The 19,383-nt window shown below is 39.0% G+C and overlaps 1 protein-coding gene across 1 annotated transcript; it reads left to right on the top strand.

Annotated features, from left to right (window-relative positions):
* The first annotated feature begins 271 nt into the window (after nt 1-271).
* On the top strand, nt 272-4,570 carry LOC131014034 (chloroplast processing peptidase-like). Its single transcript, XM_057941960.1, has 5 exons — nt 272-890; nt 1,864-2,001; nt 3,575-3,661; nt 3,977-4,044; nt 4,123-4,570. The coding sequence occupies exons 1-5, from the start codon at nt 411-413 to the stop codon at nt 4,253-4,255; spliced, it is 906 nt and encodes a 301-aa protein (XP_057797943.1). The 5' UTR covers nt 272-410; the 3' UTR covers nt 4,256-4,570.
* The last annotated feature ends 14,813 nt before the right edge of the window (nt 4,571-19,383 follow it).

Here is a 19,383-nt window from a genome sequence, read left to right on the forward strand (position 1 = left end):
TAATAATACTTTATTTATTCTTACTTTTCATTTTTTCACAACTTCCAATACTAATTATAACACTTTTTCACCTTTTCTCCACTCTCAATACTAATTATAACATATTTTTCTTCACTATCAATACACTTTATTACTTTTTCTTAAAATCCGTGCCGTCCCCAAAACGAAACTTATTTTGGGGACGGAGGGAGTATAAGTTCGCACTGCTTGGTTTTCCGGTCAATCAAAAAAAAAATGAAAAGAAAAGAAGGATGGAATATATATAAATGAGATTCCCGGTTAAGTTTTAATCACTTAGGCGCTGCAGCTACAAGGTTGCTCCTAAGTCTTAACGGCCAAATCAATTTCTTGTGCTTTCAATTTTGAACTCAACAGTCAATCGAGAGAGGGAGAGGCGAAATCAAAATCAGATGATACCTCTACAGCTTCGTTTACTTCCTAAGCCCCCTTTCTCCGAGAATCCTAACCTCTCCCGCACCACCAATTTCGACCACTCACACCCCATCTATATCAATGGCGCCCATTCTCAATCTCTCTCATTCAAACCCCCCAACTGCTCTTCTTCCAACCGTAAAAGGGCTCGGTCGCAGCCCCTCCGTTGTAATGGGTCCGATAAGGAGACTGCGAAAACTACGGCCTTGAACACCAAAGAAAGCAGCGGCGGCGGCGGCGGTGGCGGTGGCGGCGACAATGGAGATGGTGGCGAGACGGAAGAGAGCGGTGGGCTCTTGCCAGAGTGGTTGAATTTCAGTTCAGACGACGCCAAAACAGTTATTGCGGCGTTTGCCATATCGCTAGCCTTCAGATCGTTTGTGGCTGAGCCTAGATATATTCCTTCTTTGTCTATGTATCCTACGTTTGATGTTGGAGATAGAATTGTAGCTGAAAAGGTAAATCTGTTAAGAAGTAAGGTTAAATTAAAACATTGATTTTGTTCGTGTTTCTCCTGAAGATTTTAGGTTTTCTACTCAACAAAATGTTGGCTGACTCAGCTACAACTTGAATTTTATATCTGCTGGTGCATGTTTTGTTCATGTTAAAAGAGAATTTTACCAAAATTATATGTTAAATTTTGTGGTTAAATAATGCTTGCCCATAGGCTTACTAATGCTGTATGCTCAAAGATCAAGGAAAATGACTCATACAGATAAAATTTCAAAATTTACTCATTTTAGTAAATGTAGAGATAAGAGGAAGTTTTCTATCAGTCTTGCACGTCGTAGCATTCTTTATTTTCTGCATCTTGTTTTTGTCTTGCCTTCCATCGTGTACTTGATTGGTCCCTCTAGTGTGCCGTGCCATGAAATCTGCCCATCAGAACGATGTTTTTATGTATTCTGTGTACTAGGACTACTGTGAATCTTCAAGATTTTCCAAAAGTTGTGGTTTTTATAGGTTACATTTCGTGGTTTAAAAAATGTTAATCCATAGGCTAGTCCTAATGCTGTATAATCACAGATCAAGAAAATGGTGGAAAGTTTGTAGTCTGAGGTTATCACTTTTCTTTCAATGTTGATTAAAAATTCAGATGAAAATTCAAAATATACTTGCTTTTGTATTGCAGAGATAAAAGAAAGTTCTTTTCAGTCTTATGCACTGCCGTTCTTCTGTTTCTGCATCATGTTTTTACCTTTTTAACTTGTGCCATATGCTTGATTTAAAAGCAGCAGCAGTACTACCATGAAATCTGCCTATGAGAACAATTCTTTGAAAACTGCCTACCATAAAAGACTAGTGCACATCATCAGTTGTGTATTAATGAGGCCCTGTGGGTTTTTACGTTCTCTGATGGAAATATTTCCTCAACTCTTTGTTTACATTCCGCTGCAAGGCCCTCAACTCTTTGTTATTCTCCATTTTCAGGTCTCCTATTATTTTCGGAAACCCTGTCCAAATGATGTTGTAATTTTTAAAAGCCCACCCGTGCTGCAAGAAGTTGGGTATACAGATGAGGATGTCTTTATCAAGCGGATAGTTGCAAAAGAAGGTGATACTGTAGAGGTGAGACTTGAAAAATGTCCTCTTTTTTGGTATGGATTTAAGTATTGTTAGCTGGAATCCCTAATATAGTAATATGAAGTATATGCTAAATTAGTAGGGCAATGCAGAAATTCCTGGATTGATTTGCTCTGAGCTTACAACCTAAGAAGCATATGGACATATACGATACGACGCACAAACGTAAATGCATCAATTTTCAAAAAATAATGATACGATATGTGAAAAATATGTTATAATTATATATATATATATATATATATATATATTATAAACTAATAATCCATCAATAAAAAATAAGCAAAATACTACTAATTCATAATAAAGTTAACCAAATAGAAAATAAAAGATTGTCTTAATAGTTAATAAAGCACACTAAACAAATAAAAGTTCCATCATTCAATCCTTTCTTAGCCCTCTTCATTCATCATCCTCATCCTCATCCTCTTCCTCTTCCTTTATATCTTCATTTTCATCTTCATCATTGAAGACTACACTCTCAAACTTTGGGTCATCAAGGAATAACTTTGCAAACTCCAACTCTACAACATCCTCAAATGTACCAAATTTATCTCCTCCAATATCCCACAACTTTGTTTTTCCTTTGTAGTAGTTGGGTGTTCTTCTAGATAGCAAACGAAAATTGCTATGAATGAATACCAAATCTTCAGCAAGTTTGGGCAACATCTTATTTCTTCGCAAAGAATGAATGAAAGAGTATGTGCTCCAATTCCTCTCAGCACATGATGAGGATGAAGGTTGAACAAGTATGATAGAGGTAAGATGATTGAAAACAGAAATAAATTGAATAATATGAAGAACTCCTCTCACGAGGCCACTACAACATGCAGCTTTGCCTTATTACTAACTTATAAGAAAACCATAAGAAATCCTAACCAAGTCCATGCTGGAGATCTAATAAATAAAGGACTTATAATTAAAAGACCGAATGCTTAAATGCGTAATAACTCAAAAGACTAATAATCCACCATCGCCCTTGTTCCATGCGTGCTCTCCAAGGACGCTCGCTATCAAAGTAGCTTTAATGCTAAACTTTGAAGTGTGGGTGCACTTGTTCCATATGTAACCCACCAATTCTGGGATCCATATCATGGCGCTGCGAAGATTACAACTGTTGTAATTCTGCTCTCTGTGATTTTCTTACAGTTGGTGGTCCTTAATTTGAGAATCTATTTAGACTGGTGTTACACATGCAAATTTGAGCTTTTGGTTGCTTGAAGAAGTACATGTAGGAATGTTAAAGAGAATATGCCACTGATATAGTTAAAAATTGCTCTGTTAATACACCAAATATATAAGGCATAATCTTGTGGTGGATTTATTCTATAAAACTTTAGGAATTATCAGCAGAGGACAGGCAGAATCTCCTCTTGCTATCAGTGTCCAGATATTTGTTTGCTGTTACATTTTTAAAGAGCATCCTTATTTCATGAAATCAGTAACTAACTACTTTAAATCTGGGGTCTTTGTTTAATATTCAGTTATTCATTTCTTGTTGCGGCAATGTTTTTCCTATTCCATCCAGGCGGGTTTCACATTTAATTTTCTATTGCAGGTTCATGATGGAAAGTTGATCGTCAACGGGGTTGTGAGAAATGAAGACTATATTCTTGAAGCACCAAAATACGAAATGACACAAACTGTATGTTTGTGTTTCACATATTTAACTGTTCCCCGTCATCCAGATTGGCTGTTGAAACCAGCCAAATAAATCAATTAATTGCTATTTTCTGTTTACTTCTCAAGGAATAAATAGTTTTGGATTTTTGTTAGCTTATGAATATGAATTATGATCAAGTAAGTCAAGATGCACAGGAGGAGGTTGTTTCCACCAAAGACGTACACCACCAGGAATATGACATTGTGTCACTTGAAACTGAAACATTTACAGAATTCATAGTTTGCAGAGTTTTTTCCTAAAGTGTACTTGGCCTAATATAAGCATATTTCCTTGCAGCGTGTACCGGAGAACTCTGTTTTTGTTATGGGGGATAATCGCAATAATAGTTATGACTCACATGTCTGGTAACAGTTTCTTGCATCGAACATTGAGATTGATATTTTATCGAGTTTAGGTTTTCTTATGAGTTAATGTTTTCTTAGGGGTCCCCTTCCTTCAAAGAATATCATAGGAAGATCTGTATTCCGGTATTGGCCTCCGACTAGAGCTGGTGGCACAGTATTGCCGGAGGGCTGTGCCATTGACAGGAAGGGTACTACTGCGGCTAGTCAATGATACCGGAAAGGTGCGCTTATAATGTTTTTCTCTTGCAATATCGGGATATGCTTTTACCAAGGCAAAGAAGGAACAGAAAAGCAATGGTTCATGGATTCGTAAACTTCTGGAAGAGTTTTTTCTTTCTTCTTTTTTTTTTTTTTGATATATTTTTTTTTTGGAATGAGATTGGTGAAACACATAATTGAGACCTCTATTCATTATGTTTTATCTGAAGCAAGTAGATCTAATTTTTGTAAGTATTCATGCATTTTGCTAAAACTTGTTTCTGCCATGGAAAATGAAAAATTCCAGCTTAGCTAATGCCTTCCCAAATCTGTTTTCGCCATTTGTAAGTATGCATGCATTTTGCTAAAACTTGATAACATGATCTCATGAAGCAGGAAGTTCGGTGTATGTCGGTTTGGGTATCAATTAGTAGCCTCCTGCTTAAAGAACTCAATAAGGATTAGGGGGGATAATATGAATTTGTGACCGTATTAAGTTTGATAAATCAATATATGTCATATATATGATAGTTTGAATCTGAACTGATTTCTTGCCTATAAATCATAGAAACAATATACACGCATGACCATTTTGAAGAATAGAACACAATTTGGCCACTAATTGAAAAACTACAAAATTTGGCAATTTTTTATGTTTTAGGACTGCTTGACCCTTAATTAGGGCGAACCAGATTTGGGTCGGATTCGAGTTTGCGCGCGGATTAGGCACACATGACACTATTAGTGCCATTATTACCATATACTCAGTGCTGCACGAATGATACTTATGGTCATATTAGTGCCATTAGTGTCATACGAATGGTACTTATGGACATATTAGTGTCATATACCTGTGTGCTAATATTATTTTAGATGGGTACATTTATATGATCATTTTGAACATCGTATAGTCTTGATTATCTATTTAGGGTTTAGATTATCATTTAAGGTTTAGATTATTCATTTAGAGGTTTAGATTCTCCATTTAGTGTGTTGCACGAATGGTACTTATGACCATATTAGTGTCATTAGTGCCATATACTCTCTTACGTAGTGTTGCACGAATGGTACTTATGGCTATATTAGTGTCATATACTTTGATTTATTTTTCGGTTGGCACACCCGCGCGCAAACCGAATTCGACCCAAATCTGGTTCGCTCTAATTAAGAGCAAAACAATTTTAAACGTAATAAATGACCAAATTTTGTGTTTTTTCCATTAGTGGCCAAATATTGAATTTCCTTCTTCAAAATGGCTATTTCATATACTTCATCCGTCCCACTTCAATTGACACACTTGCTTTTTTTGTTTGTCCCACTTCAATTGATACTTTCCAAAAATAGTATGTGGTCTTTACCTTCTCTACACACATTAAACAAATGGTTCTCACCCACTTTACACACCCAACCCTTTATTTCTCAATCTCCGTGCCCAAAGTAAAAATGCCAATTGAAGTGGGACGGAAGGAGTATGTGATAATTACATTCAGGAAGTATGTTTTGGCTCCTTAAACTATCCCTAGTAGTAATCAGTCCAACCATACAACCGTCATGTTTTTTAATATTTAATTAATTTCTCTATATTTCACATCATCAATATTTTATCCAACTCACACATGTCTTTGATAGTTTATAAATGATCATTCCAACAATCCAACCACAACATTTTATATAATTATTTTATTAGGACTTTTAATTATAATATTTTTAATTGTGTTAACCATAAACTAAAATAATAGAAACTACAAAGTTTCAAAAAAAGGAAAAAATAAAAACATTCAAAACATTACAAACTAAGAATAATACGAAATTAAAAATTTACAACCCACACTTCAAACAATTAAAAAACACTACATATTTAGTTACCATTGTCGAATATTTTAAGAGCGGCGTGAGCTTCTCTATTATGAAGTTGTGCCTTATTTGTCTTGTAGTTGGATAGACTTGCAAATCGTTCTGTGGAGAATTTAAAATTTGAAGCAACATTTTGTTCTCTATCTCCACTTTCTCTACTATTCAATGTAGGTCGAGCTTCCATAAATTTTGTGGGATCACGACAATTAAGATAAGTGCATCGTTAATCTTCTACTATCATATTGTGCATAATTACACAGGCAATCCTTAAGAATAGAAGCCCAAATACCATCCTCATCAATTCTCATAATCATTCACCTGAAAGAGGGCTTGATTTCTGCATGACACAAGTGAGTTCATAACGATAGTTTATGCACTATTGGATGAATGAAAATCTTTTTACAAAAAAAAAAAAAAAAAAAAAACAATTTTTGTGATGAAAAGTTATTGAACTCTTGTTTCTGGAAGTTCTTCTATTTAACTAGTACGTCCACCCGTGCGATGCACGGTGAGCATCAAAATGACATTTGCTCGTGCGATATACGACGAGCATTGAAATTAAATAATATTTTAAATAATTTATAACTTATTTGTTTCAAATTTATTTTTATATATTTTACATTAATATATGTAAATTTATTAGTATAAATCTAAGAGTAATAATCTTCATTATGTTTTTATTTCGAATTGGTTAAATCAAATATTTTTTAGGCAACCATGAAATAAACTTAATAACACACACATATATAGTTAGTTAGTTATTTATTAATAACTCACTCGACTATTATGATAAAATTATTATCCATTTAATTTAATATTATTTTACAATACTACCATTAAAAAGAAGAAGAAAAATTGTGGATGATAATACTTTTTTTTAACTCGTGAGTCGACGTAGTTACAAAAAAATATGAATATAGTATTTTCTTCTTCAAATTTTTGGAGAGATGCATATTTTTGTGTTCTTAATTGTCCAAATTTGTAGGTAAAGAGAGAAATTTAATCTAGAAGTAGAGGATAAAATAGTACAATTACATATATATTTTATTATTTATTTTAAATAAGATGTAAAAACAGTAGCAAAATTAAAGGCGAATAAAATTATATAATTATTTCATTTAATATTCCAAATTAATAAGTGCAAATAAAAACATATTTAAGAATCCCTAATTTTGTTACCATCTCTCCACGCCGCTTGCCTTATTCTTTTCTGTTTCTTCATCACCGCTTGTTCCTTCGGTCTTTTTCTTCTTCTCTTTTGCTTCTTCTTTTGCAGTATTATCTTATTTCATCCAAGTTATCTTTTATTCAAGTTTTCTATCTTCTCTCTCAGTTGGAAAGAGAAAAAACAGAAGCAGATTGTAGATTCGATTGTAGATTCAAGAGAAGGTGTAGCTTATTCTTCTTTTTTCACTGTAGTCATCTTCTATTCAAATTTCCATCTTCTTTCTCAATTAAGGAAAAAAAAAGATTTTATAATTAAGAAAAGCAGCATCTTTTTCAAAAAAACAAAAGAAAAATCAAAATGTATTATTATTGGAAGACAATTGCTATTGTGTTCATAAACTTTTGCATAAGTCGACCGAAGATTGACCTCATTCAATTCTTTTCTTTTCTATGGTTAAAAGGCTCATTTGATTGCTTTTCAGAAATCGGTTGTTTCCTCTTTCGTAAATTGCTGTTTTGTGTTGATATAGAAACCTGATTGAAGGGAAATTAATAGCAATTGCTTGTTGAGGGACACACACGTTTATTTAAATCCCTAAATTTTGGGAATAAATATTGTAAAAGAAACTGTCAAAAGATGGCGGTAAAAGTTATCTGTTGAAACTGCATTTTCATATATTAATAGATTCTCGGTTGCGCTTATTCACAGGAAAGCTAAGGTCTCGTTGGATTGGACCATTTGAGATTGAAAAAGTTTTTCCATATGGAGTGGTCAAATTATTCAATCCGCGGAAAAAATAATAGTTTTAAGTTAATGGTCATATGTTGAAGTTATATACATTGAAGGAGAAATTCATCTGAAGGGAGTCGAGTCTGTTGTGCTTGACGGTGTGATTTATATCTGAGCATAATCTGGTCGAGCTAGCGACAATAAATCAAGAGCTGCGTGGGAGGCAACCCACGATTTAATTGCTTTCTTTACTTATTTTAGTTTATGTTAACTGTTATTCTATTTTGCTTCGTAGTAGAATTGGGAATGATTTTGTTTTTATTTTTAGGGGTGATGAGGGATGAAATGTGTATCCATCTAAGATCGTGGCACGTGGTATACTTAAATAAGCCAGAATATCAGAGGAGACAGGTAGCATCAGAGAACACTCATCTTTAGACAATTTCCAGAGTGGACCAAGTCAGAAAATATCAAAACAGAGAAGACCAAGTCAAAGAATATCAAGACAAAGAAGATTGAGCCAAAGGGGCGATTACCAGAGCTGGCATTAAAGACAATGCTCCGACAAAGAATCTGACACCTTTCCAGGATATATCCGGTTAGACTTAGGTAGTTAGTGCGCGGAGCGCGTGTATTAGTGTAAAATTACTGTAATACCCCCATTGTAGCCTCTATAAATAGTTCATCATCATAATAATATAGACACGCTATTCACCACACCAGAAATATTCTAAGACTTTTCTCTCTTGCATATAACAACTTAGGTGAACCAAAAGAAATCTCTCTCCGTCCAAATATCTAGTTTAATTCTGTACACATCAACTGACGCCGTTTGTGGGAAATTGAGTCTAAGACGTGAGAAAGTATCGAGCGATTCTGCCTTTCTCGGATACTTGTCGGAGTTTTCTATCTTCGAGGGGGTATTCTAGATCGGAAGGCATAAAACATCGACCGAAAAGGGCACGAATTACGCACGTTATGTTACAATTAGAAAGCCGCACCAGTTGTGAAGTAGAAAAGTGCCAACGCTATGTTTCAACTCCGCTTTACTTTAAAATTTTGGATGCTTGTCATTGTGGTAGTGTTTCATATGTGTATTTGCATGATTTTGAAATACGCACGTCGATTTGAAGGTTGTGAATGTTTTCGCGCAATTGTGTGTGTCGATCTAGAAGTCATCAATGTGTATGAAATGGTATATAGGCTAGACTACCTTCCTCGCGCCAAAGGCTCACTTTATGATCTAGGTCTAGAATGATACAACACGTACGACGTACCTTCGCGTGTGTGCGTAGATCTGAGAGTCTAGAGTAGTTCATAGGTGTGTGTTTTTATGCTTATAAGTGTCGCTTATCTCCTCCTGAACTATTACGTGTTTTGTTCCTTTGCCTGGTCAAGCCCTCATCTTATGATTTGTAAACTATAATGTACTCAGGGGATATGTGTCGTGTTTTTATCATGTGATATTTGTGAAATCATGGGAGCCATTATAAGGATTATACTTACAGTTTTATAACAACTCAGGATATGGAGAACACTACCATTAATCAGAATCATGATGGGGATTTCAGGAAAAAAGCTAATGGCGTCAATGTCCATCAGACATGACACAATAAAGAAACCCATTCTGTTGGGTTAACACTGCCAAGAGCAACTAAGCCAGTGCACTCCACTCCCGTACAGGTTAATACAGGGCTGTCATTGACAGGGCCCTTTTCACCAGGACAAGGATTAATCAATGTCACTATACCAGAGCAATTGCTATCACTACTCAACTATACATGCGTAAGACAGATGATGGGGATCCCATTCACCCCCTTGACCCCTGGGGTTTCACCATCACCAGGACTACGGGGAGTAACTACACCACCGCCAACTCTGGAGGGACACAAAGAGTTGAGGGACACAATTTGAACTGATCTGACATTATGAGGCGTCTAGGATAAATCGGGCCTTTGTACTCGGGGGATATGGATAACATCAAGGATGTGGTGGACACCTCAAGCAAAACCTCCAAAAGAACTGAACATTAGACCAAAGAGACGACACCCGAAGACCCAGAGCTGTTAAAAGAAAAGGTTTCCTTCATGAAAAAATATATCCGAGAGCTGGAAGCAGTGATAGAGGGGAAAGAGCTCCAAGCGGAGACCGCCAGAGGATAAGGGAGAAGGGGAAAAGCCGAATGGCTGTATCTAGGAAAAGACAGCATTCCCATGAGGAGCAACAACGAGAAAATGATGACAAGGACGGACAAGAGGAAGAGGAATAGATCCATTCTTCCCACCCAGGGAATAGCAGAGCACATATCTCTCGGGCTCTATACGGAGAGCGACAGAGGAACAGACGTACGATAGGGGGACATGCTTACATCACACGCCTCTAATCTAGCCCTTTCTCGGAAGAAATCTTAGCTGACATCCTACCTAGCCATTACAAGCCAATCAACATGGAGTATGATGGTTCTGAGGATCCAGAGGTGCACATGGCCAGATTTGAAACTATGGTGATGCTTCACCAGTACTCTGAAGGCATCAAGTGTAGGACATTCTCCACTACACTGACAGGTCTGGCTCAACAGTGGTTCCAAACGCTCGAGCCATAGTCCATCCACTCTTTTGAGGAATTCCACGATCTCTTTATGTGTCAATTTTCCAGCTCAAAGAGAAGGGTAAAGACAACGATGTCCTTAATGGAGATAAAATAGGAGCCGCACGAAACACTGAAGGAGTATGCAGCAAGATTCACTATGGCTTCTCTGGCAGTACCCAGAGCTGAATCACAAATCAAGGGCTACGCATTCATCAGAGGACTGAAATAGTGTGCATTCTTTGAGGAATTACAAATTAATCCACCTTCCGGTTTTGATGACATAATGGCCAAGTTACCTGGAGACATTCAATTGGAGAAAGTTAAAGCTGCTCGCAGGGCTGAATATAAGCGTAACAGACCTAAAAGGACGGAGACCAGGGTAGAGTAGATGGAGAACAAACAATATGACTGATCCAATCGGGTCCCCTTAAGGGGATTACCCCCTAGGTTTCCTTTCAGAGCAAAGGAAACTCAAACACCGCAGCCAGCTGTGAATACCGTGAATCAATTCACTGATTTTACCCTTTTAAATACACCGCAGGAGAAGATCTTCGATACGGTCAAGGACGAGCCATGGTTTTGCTCACCACCCAGTTATGAAAGAGGAACACTTAAGTCAGGGCCCAACAATCTGTTATGTCAATATCATAACGCCTATGGTCATCCGACGCAGTATTGCCACAACCTTAAACGACAAATAGAAATACTCGTGAGACAAGGAAGACTGGATCGATTTGTGAAGCAGTCGCCTCCACCCCATCACGGTAGGGAGGAAGAAAGACAGGACGGAAAAAGTCAGGATGGGGAGCGCGGGGACAGAGTTGGAAATCCCCCGCCTGAGGAAAGGAAAGTAGTACACATGATCATAGCCGAAGAATATGGCCCCACATCCAATCTAGCAAAAAAGCAAATTATCAGAGCTGCTAAGGCAGGAATGTACCCTTCGCACGTGATGATCATACGACACAATAACAAAGAGCCAGAGCAAATGCTATGAGCTAGAGCAGAATGCTATGCAGGCACCGCTGGTTGCCGGAGCAAAAGAACCAGAGCAAACGCTATGAGCCAGAGCAGAATGCTATGCAGGCACCACTAGTTGCCAGAGCAAAAGAGCCAGAGCAAACGCTATGAGCTAGGGCAGAATGCTATGCAGGCACCGTTGGTTGCCGGAGCAAAAGAGCAAGAGCAAAAGCTATGAACCAGAGCAGAATGCTATCAAGAAAGCTATAGGTCAGGATATCAAGCATAGGCAGAAAACAGAGATCACGCACAAAGGCAATAACAGAATCATGCTTGCCTTCTAAAGTACGCGCACGACACTGCGGAGGGGGGACTAGGGGTGTATACCCCTCCTATCTCTCATATCTTATTTTTAGGGATAAAAAATTCACATGTAGAATAGAATATTATAAATAGTCATAACAGAGAACGAGGACAAATGCTATAGTTAAGCAAAACAAATAACATTTAGAGCGCACTATAAATAATCTAAACATTGGTGTTTTTACTTATTTCTCCACTTGATCAAAATTAGATCGTACTCATCCATAACCTATAAGGGGGAACAATAAAATACATAATTAGAAGTATACTCAACCTCTCATTTTTTATCGCCATGAGTCAGAACAAAGTGTTATAAACAACACCATTGGTTACCAAAGCAAAAAGCCAGAGCAAAAGCTAGGAGCCAGGGTAGAATACGATCAAAACAATAAAGATTTGAAAACAAAACTAGTGAACAATTAAAATAAGGAGTATACATAACACAAAAGCAACGATAGAATCGTGCTTGACTTCTAAAGTACACGCACGACACTGGGGGGGAGGGCTAGGGGTGTATACCCCTCCTATTTACTCGGCCAGAGCGAAAAATAAGAAGCAGAAGGTTACAAACAACCATTTAAAAAAAAAGACAAAAACAAAAAGGAAACAAGAGCAAGAATTAAACAAGTCACAATAAGCATAATTAATTAAAACAATAACCAGAGTCTACAAGACGTCGATAATTACAAGTCAAAATAGATCATAAATATAAAAATTAACAAGGAGGATGGGTCAGGACAGAGGAGCCAGCTGCATCAGGATTAGAAGGAGCAGAAGTTGGATCAGTGCAAAGAACATCCAAATCATCTTGGTCATTAGCACCGGAGTAAGAGACGGGAGTAGGAATCATGCTCTGAATAATTTGCTGGGAGACCGCAGTCTCATCTTGATAGAAAGCCATAAATTGTTGGAGTAGAGCTTCCTTGGAGGCGGATACCCCAACAATATCAGCAGAGGAAGGTCGAGGAGGAAGCTCGCTTAGAGCTTGCGAACTGTGACATGAAGGCATCATGTAGCTGTTCAAAAGAATGAATAGAATCCGGCTCCATAGCTCGGAACTGAAGGGTTGTATACTGGAAGCAAGACTTTATGCTTGTATACATTGATTCCTTAGTTCACTATGATTCTTCTATCTGAAATATTGTTATTGCATAATCCTATTATAGTCCAAATTATCTCATACTATAGGTTATATGGTGTGTTGTAGATCACAGAAGATCATATAATTGGAAAAAGTTGAGATATAAATTGAGTTCACAATCGAGGCAACTATGGATGAGTTGCTGGTTTAGATTGTAGCATAAATGGATAAATAGTTTGTCTTTGCTACTTATTTATGCTAATACCTTCGTGTATTGAACATGATCACAGTGAGATGAATTCTTATATTCTGACTTATTAAGAATCAAGATCTCGGTGACTTAAATAGTCTTAACCTTAATTAAATTAATCGGTGTGAATAATTAATTGACTATTGCTTTGATTTATCATGGGTGAGAGTTCCTTTGGAGCTCAATATACTCGATACTTTGGGTGATAGTAATTATTATTTGACATGCGATTATATTGCAATAAGGATCTGTGTCCTGCTAATAACAGGATTATAATATCCTCTCGAGGAACTTACTAAGTTTATCGTATTAAACCCTGCAGGTGGAATTAGTTCCGATACGATAATAAGTTTAAGTGGTAGCACTCGAGATGTCGTTTATAATTAAACGACTAATTAATTAAGTAATTGATCGTCAGAGGAATTAATTAATTAATGGATATTGGATATCTTAAATACGGGGATTAATTAAGTCTAATACTAGCCCCACTCACCTAAAAAATAAAGAGGTAATTCAGTATTAATTTTCTAGTGGAATAAATTAATATTTGTGTCTCGATTTTATTGTGGGCTGAATAAGAAAATCGAGCACTAGGAGGCCAAACTTTATTCAAGCTAGTAGATCCCCGCTTGGCCCAATAAAGGCTTCACTCCATATGGGGCGTCCATCCATCTCTTTCTCACTTAAGCCTTTGGGCTTTGTCTTAGTTTAATTAGATGATGGGTGATACGATCCTTGTCGGACCGTTCAAACGAACACGCTTAGCAGAAGACTTGATAAACGAATTAACGAACGATAGATGATGAAAATCCCAAAATCTCTTAATCTAACCCACGGAATGATCTAGGCGAACGAATCTCTAAACCCCAACGTGACGTTGATGCAGCAACTCGGGGACGCTGAATGACACCCGACGAGCTTTGGTGAAACTCGCCGTTACGTCGATAAATTGAATTCGTCTTGGCAAAATCAAGAAAGAATTCGAAGCTCTTAAGAGAGAATAAACATAATCTAATTAAGGAAACAACTTAGAAACAAGGAAACAAAAGAAAACTTGTTCGGCAAGTTTTTGAAAACTCTGGCGAGAACGCCAACTCTGGAAACATAGCCTACTCTGCTCTGGAACGCCAGCTCTGGAAACACAGCCTACTCTGCTCTGGAATGCCAGCTCTGGAAATATATTCTACTCAGATCTGGAAAGTATGCTCTGCTCTGGCATTCTGTTATGCTCTGAAAGTATATTCTGCTCTGGCACTCTACTCTGCTCTGAAGACCTTCTCTAGCACAACGAATTCAGCTTCAGATCTGGAGAGCTTGGCTCTGTTCTGGCGCAGGATTGTCAGATCTGGCGAGTTTAGCTCTAGCTCTTGTAACATAACTCGGGCCTCCATGGTATGCATCATTCCCCTCCTCTTGAAAGGGATTTGCCCTCAAATCCAAGTCGTCAATTTAAATGTCGGGATCATAAACCAGATCTTCGTTTCTTGCAATAAACGACTGTTGGAACATAACTTGTTCAATCCCTCGAATTGGTGGTAAACCATGAGGTGTATCATCGGGAAAAACATCATCAAATTCCTGCAAAACAGAACGAATAGAAGGGGGTCGAGAAGAGAGATCGTTAGTAATGATCAAATTCTTCTTGAACCGCAACACCATGATCGGTCTCTCCTCCTTCACGGCCCACTTCAAATCACTAGTCTTTGCAAGAAAGGACTTATGTATCAATCCAACCTATTTTTGCTCCACGAGCTGCTCCTTAATTAGACTTCCGCCTCCTTTTACAATTGCACTTGATCCTCATAAACTTGTTTAGGGCTAAGAGGAACAAGTGACACCTTCTTTTGCTTATACTCAAAGGAGTACTTGTTGGTGAATCCATCATGAGTAACTCGTCTATCAAATTGCCACGGCCTACCCAACAAGATGTGGCTCGCCTGCATGGGAATAACGTCACACAACACCTCGTCCTCATACTTCCCAATGCGAAATGACACTTTCACTTGCTTGGTAACCTTGACGACGCCGGTCTCATTGAGTCATTGCAAACGATACGGTTTGGGATGTTTCACCTCGGTCAGCCCCAATCTCGCCACCATGGACCTACTTGCTACATTCGTGCAACTCCCTCCATCAATAATCACACTGCACACCTTGCCTTGGACAAAACATCTCGTGTGAAAGAGGTTCTCCCGCTGCTCTCTCTCATCGGGTTGAGTTTGGACACTCAAAGCTCTCCTAGCTACAAAAAGTTGTCCATTTGGTGCGAAAATCTCCTCACACTCCTCCTCGTCGGGATCCTCTAATCCGGGCATCTCTAGATCTGTCTCCTCACCGTCCGTCACGACATCACCGTCATCTCGTATGATCATGATTCGCCTGTTTGGACACTCGCTCATGATATGTCCAAATCCTTGACACTTGAAACACTTCTTATCTCTGTTTCTACCATCGGGAACGACGGTGGTACTCTGATTCTTCTTGTCATCTCTGGGCGCTGTCTCTGGACTCTGTCTCTGGTTTCCAGAGCTGTAAGTGCCCTGACTCTGTCTCTGGTTGCCGCCAGAGCTGTAAATGCTCCCACTCTGTCTCTGGTTGCCGCCAGAGCTGTAAGTGCTCTGACTCTGTCTCTGGTTTCCGCCAGAGCTGTAAATGCTCCCACTCTGTCTCTGGGTGCCGCCAGAGCTGTAAATGCTCTGACTCTGTCTCGGGTTGCCGCCAGAGGTGCCCCTCCTCTTGAGTTGATTCTCGATTTTTATTGCCATGTGGACCATGTCCTCTAACTCAACATAATGCTGCAACTCCACCTTATCACGAATATCCCAATGTAATCCAGCCAAGAACCTAGCCATGGTCGCCTCTCTTTTCTCCACCACATTGGCTCGAATCATGGCAACCTCCATCTCTTTATAATACTCATCCACGCTCATATTGCCTTGTCGCAAATTCTGCAATTTGTTGAAGAGCTCTCGGTAGTAATGATTAGGCACAAAATGTTTCCTCATCACCGCCTTCATCTCTTGCCAAGTCTGAATAGGTGGCTCTCCGTTTCTCCTCCTAGTCGTTATCATCTGATCCCACCACACAAGTGCGTAATCTGAAAACTCAATTGGCGCCAACTTCACCTTCTTGAGCTCGGAATAGTTGTGGCAATCGAATAACAGCTCTACCTTTCGTTCCCACTCAAGATACGATTCTGGCTCGTTCTTTCCTTGGAATGAGAGAATGTTCATCTTGATGTTGCCCAGGTTGTCATCTTGATAATTTTGACCACCATCTCTACGCCAATGCCCCTCTTCTTCTCCTTCATACTCTGGCCCCTCTACATACTCCTCGTGATGATAAATATGTCGAAGTGGCATGCGAAATCCTCCATTACCACGTCCTCCTCGATCCCCATGTCCTCTTCGACCACCACATCCTCCTCGAGCCGAAGTGGACTGAGACTGCTCAATCTGGTCCATCCTCTCATACAGCGGCTCGAATTCGGATCTCATCCACTTTCCAAAATTTGATCTCAAAGCCTCCATCATGAATTTCACTTTTGGATCAAAGGCAGATTGATCCTCCACATGCGAACCCTGTTCATCTTTCTTTGACATTGTGACACAGAAACAAGAAAATGTTAGTAAAAAAAAACAAGAAGGAACCTCACCGCCTCACAAACACTCGTGTATATCACACAAATATGAATCACTCAGCACTCGTGTATCACACAAATCACAGCTTTTCCCCTCTAATAATCTCACCACTCTTGCCTTTTTCCACTCAAGTTCTCTCTCAAGAAAATCAAACTCCCTCAATCTACCACTTGAATTCAATCACCAATAAGAACAAACGAGACCACCAAGCGGACTCAACGAGAACACTCAATGAAACGCCCCACAAGATACCATACCAACATAATGATTGTATAGAACTCAACAAAGATGAAAAACTTAAGAACAAAACGAAATTTTGAAATATGGAGAATTGGCGACCAGTTTCAGTCGACATGGATTATGGATGTTTATGGATGTGTATGAATGATATTATGATCTTTTATGGTGGTATATATTGGTACTTCACAGACGGACAGAAAAACTCGTAGTAACAGGTGTGACGATATATGGAATATGTGAAAACGGAACCCTAGATGGGAACGGAAATACAGAAGTTATATGTAATATGGAAACCCTAAAACAGACGCAACAGTCGAAACCCTAAAACGCAGAAACTGAAATCAGCAGATGGAACCTAAAACCTCTACCCTGACACGAAGAAAGAACACGAAACCTGGATACGAAACGCGGCTCTGGTGTCAAATGATACAATTTGGCACCAACTGATACCAAATGATACGATCCTTGCTGGACCGTTCAAACAAACACGCTTAGCGGAAGACTTGATAAATGAATTAACGAACGATAGATGATGGAAATCCCAAAATCTCTGAATCTAACCCACTGAATGATCTAGGCGAATGAATCCCTAAACCCCAATGTGATGTTGATGCAGCAACTCGGGGACGCTGAATGACACCCGACGAGCATTGGTGAAACTCGCCGTTACGTCGATAAATTGAATTCGTCTTGGCAAAATCAAGAAAGAATTCGAAGCTCTTAAGAGAGAATAAAACTCACAAATTTTATAAATCATAGGATATTTTTTTCGTTCACATGCAGCAACCTTATATATAGGCAAAACTAAACCTAATATAATTAAGGAAACAACTTAAAAACAAGGAAACAAAAGAAAACTTGTTCGGCAAGTTTTTGACAACTTTGGCGAGAACGCCAGCTCTGGAAACATAGCCTACTCTGCTCTGGAACGCCAGCTCTGGAAATATATTCTACTCAGCTCTGGAAGGTATGCTCTGCTCTGGACTTCAGCTCTGGAAAGACTTCAGCTCTGGAAAGTATGCTCTGCTCTGGCACTCTGTTCTGCTCTGAAAGTATATTCTGCTCTGGCACTCTACTCTGCTCTGAAGACCTTCTCTGGCACAACGAATTCAGCTTCAGATCTGGCGAGCTTGGCTCTGTTCTGGCGCGGGATTGTCAGATCTGGCGAGTTTGGCTCTAGCTCTTGTAACATAACTCGGTCCTCCATGGCATGCATCAATGGGCTTATTATTTAGGGTTTTAATACCCAGTATAAATAATAGGTACAACCCTAATTCTAATTACTTGTGACATTACGTAAAACAAAAAAGAGAGAAATTTGTGAGGGCACAGAAAGTGAGGCAACGCATTTCCCTAGGAAAAATGAGAGGAGTTGAAGATCGTTGCCATCCAACGTCAAGTCTTACCGTGGGAACAAGTTGGAAGATCAACACTGGAGTCGATCATTATTGGATTTGCAAGTAAGATTCTATTATCTTGCTATAGGCACATGGTTTTTGTATGTATTCGTTTGATATCCGAAATGGATCACGGGCACGTAAATCATATATCAAAATATGGTTCCTTCAGGAACCACTGTTGGGCCATCCCAGTTAATGTAGTAGAAAAGATTCTACACTTATTTCCCTCCGTGTACTGATGTAACGTAATCATGGTCTCAAACCTAGCCATGTGTACCTCCGGGTCATCGGATCCATCATATTCCATGTTAATGGGTTTATAGTGACGAGGCAACGGATCTGCCAAGATGTACTCCGAAAACGGACTTGATCCCATCCTAGTAGCGGTTTTAGGATAATATTGGTGACGGCGACTTTCCCTTTTTCCCCACCTGGGAAGCGCTGACTAGCATGCTTGAGCTTACTTTCGCCAGCTCTGCTAGCATGCTTGTTTTTCTCCCTTAAATGATCACGTCGATCCTGGTGACTCTCAGCCTGGAATGGGTAGAGTCTTTGTACCGTCCCCTCTTTCGTGAGACAGCCTTGCTTCTTTCTTTCTCTTTTTCTTCGGTTACTTCCTCCAATTCTTGGAGGTGTCGATGCATAGCCAAGACCCTATCTCGCAACTGGACTGGATCCTCCAGCGTTGTACCTTTCTCCCGTCGTTCTGTAACAGGTCTAGTTTGACTGGAGGAGTCCTCGACATCCTCCATATCTCCTGGGAACAGAGAGGTCCCTGCTGATGCATATCTCTTACTTTCTCAGCCCTGATCTCCCCAATTCATTTATGGGGAACAACGACAGTGTTCTTACCAAGGGTGGTGAAT

This window comes from Salvia miltiorrhiza, chromosome 3 (genome assembly GCF_028751815.1).
Source record: "Salvia miltiorrhiza cultivar Shanhuang (shh) chromosome 3, IMPLAD_Smil_shh, whole genome shotgun sequence".
NCBI lineage: Eukaryota > Viridiplantae > Streptophyta > Magnoliopsida > Lamiales > Lamiaceae > Salvia > Salvia miltiorrhiza.

What these genes read in the sequence shown, in the direction of transcription:
- LOC131014034 (XM_057941960.1), top strand. Translation starts at nt 411, where the DNA reads ATGATACCTCTACAGCTTCGTTTACTTCCTAAGCCCCCTTTCTCCGAG. An exon ending in AAGAAGGTGATACTGTAGAG is followed by an intron (nt 2,002 to 3,574) that starts GTGAGACTTGAA and finishes TTTCTATTGCAG; the next exon opens with GTTCATGATGGAAAGTTGAT. An exon ending in AGTTATGACTCACATGTCTG is followed by an intron (nt 4,045 to 4,122) that starts GTAACAGTTTCT and finishes ATGTTTTCTTAG; the next exon opens with GGGTCCCCTTCCTTCAAAGA.